At 43.9% G+C, this 5,120-nt stretch overlaps 1 protein-coding gene across 1 annotated transcript; it reads right to left on the bottom strand.

Annotated features, from left to right (window-relative positions):
- Nucleotides 1-2,147: 2,147 nt before the first annotated feature.
- LOC147602714 (protein HOTHEAD-like) lies at nt 2,148-4,818 on the bottom strand. The gene is made up of 4 exons (XM_086797556.1): nt 4,551-4,818; nt 3,741-4,382; nt 2,688-3,636; nt 2,148-2,402 (listed from the first exon to the last, which is right to left on the bottom strand). The coding sequence occupies exons 1-4, from the start codon at nt 4,618-4,620 to the stop codon at nt 2,363-2,365; spliced, it is 1,701 nt and encodes a 566-aa protein (XP_086653682.1). The 5' UTR covers nt 4,621-4,818; the 3' UTR covers nt 2,148-2,362.
- Nucleotides 4,819-5,120: the final 302 nt, after the last annotated feature.

Below are 5,120 nucleotides of genomic sequence, written 5' to 3'. Positions count from 1 at the left end.
CAAACTTGACTTGCATACATGTGTGTGGCTTAAGTGCATTGGCTCCCCGATAAGTTCCAATATATTTGTGTTTAAAATCTATTGGGCTTTGGAGACATGGTGAGGTTTTGGAAGAGGTAAAAACCTTTTCTTTTTCATCACTAACTTGAATCCTTTGTCTAACGGTTTGTAGATCATGGCATATGATTGGCCACTAATTCCAACCTTGTCATAAATACCTTGCACATTATTAGCTGTAAATTATGACTTACTAACCTCCTTCAAACAATTTCTTTCTTGTAATGTCCTCTGTTACCGATTTGAACTTTGAGGATTGGAGTGCAAACTTTATCATGTTCTTTGACATCACGTTTAATTGATTAGTTGTTACTTGGGCAAGTGGTGCATGGAGCATATAAAAGGCCACATGTCCTCCAAGTAAAAGCATGATTAGATGTAGCCAGTCTTGGATCTAAATGTGAAAAATGCACACTCCAAAATGAAATGGAGTAAAGATAACTTGTTTAAGGTATGGGTTCCATGCAAAATAACAAAAGGTAATGTAATGCATGGACCATATAAGTTTACAAAATTGAAATTTATACCCCTAGTTTTAGATCTTTCCTTTTCAAATGGTTGCACCTAATCATGCTATAGTATCCCACTAAGAACTAACATGGTGGTAGTCATAGCATAGGGCAATGTGTCCTCTACCAAGAACTAGCATGGTCAGGTAGCAGCATACTACACCCTCCATATCCCTTTAAGACCTACATGAAGCCATGGTCCCTCCTCTAAAAACTAGCATGGTGGTAGTGTGGTGGTTATAGTAGCTAGCTATACAATACACAACACTATGCATCGAGTTAGAACTACCATAGTTGAATGCACGATCCCACATGTCATGCAATAAAACATTTTTAAGGAGAAAGGAAATCATGAAAGAAAAGTGACTAACTTATCTTACATGGGTGCATGCCAAGAGTTTCCTAAGGGTGGTTGCACGAGACCGAAAGCCTAAAATTTTTGGATCTATGGTGGTTCTCAACTTGCAAAGTAGGCATATTTATCATTCTCAATATGGATCCATACTCCTAGACATTTGGAAGGGTGCCAAGGTGGGTGCATTTCATGTAGACAATCAACCAATTTCAATCCTAGAATTAGTTGTACAGGGAGCACACGTTGATTGCCAACAATTTAAGTCTTCTAATATATCTCATTGTCAATAATCAAATGCGCAGACCATGCCTGCCCACTAACTAGCACCCACATCCTATCACAATTCACAAATGTCCCCAAAAAATTGGTACAACACCCTAGCATATTTTGACCATTCAAATTGGCAAATTATGTTCATTGGCACTTTGCATCAATTGTATGTAGTTATTTGAGAATTATTTATAATCTACATATATTCAAGAAGGATTGTGCTTCTAACGAAGGTGGTACAGCCTACTAGAAATGACCAAATATTTAAGGTGCTAAAAAGATTCCTTATGCAAAAAGGCATATAACTTTTCTTTGTATAATTGTTGAATATGTTGGCTACCATTTGTTTTAATTTTTTTGAAAAAAATCTATGTGGGAGAAAAGAGAAGCTATAGCTTCCCAAAGTTAATGGCATGCCGTCCTCTCATTGAAAATCTCCAAGAGTTGGTACTCCTTCCTCAAAACTCATAGCTTCTAACTTCTACAATAGTCAATAATTCATTATTCCTCGTATGAGTGTCCTCCCATTGGTCATCCCTTCTAAGGCTATAGAGTAATGCATTAGTATCTTGGTTAGATAGCCCATCCAAAGTGTGCAAATTTACTTATCTAAATGTACTTGTAGTTGCCCTTTAGAATTCGTATTTAGTTCAACCTTTGTATAAACTATTGTAATGCAATAAAGATAGTACTACTTTGCAACTTTTGTTTAGCTTGAGGTTCATCATTTAGATTCTATCAAAGGTCTTAGGGGGGAGTTTTGGATATTACTAATTAGTAGAAACATCTTGATTGATAGTTCCATGTATATTTCAACTCTTTCCTCCATAAGACTAGAATGATCACAAGCATGGCCAATAAATTTTGGAGTCACATAAATTTGGAGAATGATTTTAAAAGCAAAAGAATTGAGTAAAGGTGAAGAATTTGGCAGTCAAGTACATCAAGACTTAACCTAGCAAAGAAACACAAAGGATCACGTGATGATTCAATTTTGAACAACATGATAATCTTGTCTAGCACATTATTGTTGCAAGATACATGAGAGCTCACAAATTTTGAATGGTGAGACAATAGTTGATATATGTGGATCTTGTCTTGAGATATGTTGTTTCTCTTTGTGAATACATAACTACAATAGCTAATTCAAAGTTCTTGGTTGGATTCTCCATTAGGTTGTTCGCTGTTGTAGAATTTGCACCCCCACATATCTGCAAGGAGTGCTGAACGTTATATTCAAGAACAATTTACTCATGCAACTGTACGAAAAGGCTAACTAACTTAGGTTATATGTGTACATGGGCTGCATGATAGCCAGAAAGAACAATCTTTTGGTCGACAGTGACTAATGTCCATAAAGACATTTGCATCACTATCCTGAGTCATTGAAAGGTGCTAGGATTGGCCATAGAGCCTCCCAATGACGCCAGCCAAACCCTTTATTAGTCGACAAAACTTAGAAAGTGAATGGGATTTGGATGTAAAAGGAGGAGTACCTGCCGAGCATCATGACAGTGGCTTGTGGATTGGCTCCAGGGGAGGTGAGGAAAGTGGAACCGTCCACGACTCTGAGCCCCGTGACGCCGGTGACACGATAAGTGGGCCAGTCCACGACCTTGCCGAGCTGGCAGCCGCCGTGGTAGTGCCAGATGGTGGCCACCTTGTTGTTGCAGAAGAGAGCCATGGCAGTCGGGTCAGCGGTGTTGCGGGGTACCAGATTGCCCACAACAGACAGCCCAGCGCTAATCCCCTTGGGTAACTTTTCCTCCCACCACAGGTATGAGACATTCCTCACGGCCTTCGATCTCACCACCTCTCCCACCACCTTCATCCCCATAATGCACTTCTCCATGTCTTCCTTCTCCTTAAAGTAGTTGAAGCTCACTGCGGGATTGTCTCTCACGCTCTTGCTTTTCAGCCTTAGCCTCCCCCTCGACGCAGGCCCGCTCACCTTCACCAACAAAAACCCCACCCTGTCCCTTAACTCTTCGAAGATTTCAGGCTGTAAGCTCATAAAATGCTCATATACCGAGCTCACTGCATGTGGATCGATCCTTTCTCGCGGTACCAATACACTCCAGATCCCTACTAACGCTCGGATGTAGTTTGCATCACCCCCGCTTAGCGTCTCGATGAACGTGTCGAATGCTGTTTTTCCTACTACATCGACGAGCGACGGCGGAAGCGGTTGGCGGAAGGGCAGTAACGTAGGCACGATAGGATTGTCTGCCATGCCTTCTCCGACGTTCGGAAGGTCTAGTATCGGGTCGATATTTAGAGAACGAAGATACTTCCTTGGACCGATCCCGCTCAGGAGAAGCAGCTGGGGACTCCCGAGTGCACCTGCAGAGACTATCACTTCGCCACCTTGAGATAAAGAGGCCCGATGCACACCTCCTTGTTCATCAACGTACTCTACTCCGGACGTTTCCGGAGGCCCATTGCCTAACACGGAAAGAGACAAAGATGGCCGGTCACGGAAACTGTCGATTTCAACAGAACCAAGTCAGCCTGTAAATCACTGATCGCAGGGATGAACACCTACGCACCTGGATGGAACAAGATCTTGCCGACTTCTGCAAACAGCAGAACGTCGATGTTTTCAGGCTTCGCATAAGCTAGCAATTCCTGAGCCGACCGCCGATTGCCATTGCTATCGAAAATGCTGCCACTGGTCTTGGTCCCATACCTATCATCCAACGTAACTCCGTTATCTGGCAGCACTCCGGCCTGCAGAAGCCCCACGCGCGCAGTGGCCTGCCAATCAGGAAGCTCCGAGGGAAAGCTGACGAGCGCCTTCTCCACCCACTCGTAAGATTCCTTGACAAGGCGCTCGTCCCACCCAACTTCCTCAATGTATGATGCGCTAGCCCGCGTGTAGAACCCAACGTTTATACTGCTTCCACCTCCCAATACTCTTGCTCGATGATTGACCACTCCTTCCTCGGATGCAAAAGCTTGAACCGGGGAGGTGCTTGAGTTATTGTCAATGATCTGCAAAAAAAAATTGCTTTGCTTGGTAAGAAAGGGGTCCGAGAAGCCCCCACGTTCTAAAAGCAGGACCTTGAAACGTTGTGATAGCGTGGCAGCTAAAGGGCATCCAGCTGTGCCTCCGTCCACGATGACGAAATCGTATTCCGAACTCGGGGACGAGAAAGATGCGTTTTTTACAAAGGAAAAGCTCGAGATACCTGCACAGGCGACGATTCAACATGGAGACAGTTTAGAGTCTGCTCTAGCCAGTTGAATGCGGCAGCAGCATCCGACGATTACGAAGGTTCGTTCATTAAACGAGTATCCAAATGTGAAATCAGCAAATGCGCTTTGGAGAATGGACTGAAGACATAGCTGCGGCATACCAGCTGTACACTGACCAACTCGTAAAGCAGCCGCAACCAGCACAGATAGTATAGTTATGAAGACAGCCATGTTGCACGAACTGAGCTAGCAATCCTTGAGAGGCTTCCTGTCGCTCTACAACTCGATCCACCGTTCCAATGTGTAGGGATAGAGGTTGAAAACTTGTGCAGAAGGTCCCCAAAACCTGTTAGCAACTTCAATGAATACGTACCTGCAGGATTGATCAATGAATACTTACCTACACCCTCGATAGTGCAGGCGCGAACATCAAGAAATCACCATCGCTTTTTGTGCTGGCTGTACGAATGCGAGCTTTTCCTCGAGTGGAGTCTGGACTGCGTTAGGAAAGGATGAGCTGGACTCGGGACTATAGTGAGATGCCTTAAATAGTTTGGGTTTGGTACACCGTCCCATTCACTTTCTCCGACCTGCATCTACGGTGGCCTTTTGAATTGTTGGGTTTGTCACATCTATCTATCTATCTCGTGGGCAAACGACCGTCCACGAGAGGCAGGAGAGGGCAGCCACTTGGTGGGCAAAGGGGATCGACGAGATCATACTCAGGTATT

This window comes from Cibotium barometz, chromosome 66 (genome assembly GCF_041138505.1).
Source record: "Cibotium barometz isolate CiBa-2024 chromosome 66, ASM4113850v1, whole genome shotgun sequence".
Lineage (NCBI taxonomy): Eukaryota > Viridiplantae > Streptophyta > Polypodiopsida > Cyatheales > Cibotiaceae > Cibotium > Cibotium barometz.
The sequence above is the reverse complement of the archived record's forward strand: the minus strand, read 5'-3'. Positions and strand labels throughout refer to the sequence as shown.

Bases quoted from the DNA above. Each gene is read 5' to 3' on its own strand.
- LOC147602714 (XM_086797556.1), bottom strand. From the start codon at position 4,620: ATGGCTGTCTTCATAACTATACTATCTGTGCTGGTTGCGGCTGCTTTA. The intron at 4,383-4,550 runs GTATGCCGCAGC...TCGCCTGTGCAG, and splicing joins AGTTGGTCAGTGTACAGCTG to GTATCTCGAGCTTTTCCTTT. The intron at 3,637-3,740 runs GTGCGTAGGTGT...TTTCCGTGTTAG, and splicing joins CAAGATCTTGTTCCATCCAG to GCAATGGGCCTCCGGAAACG.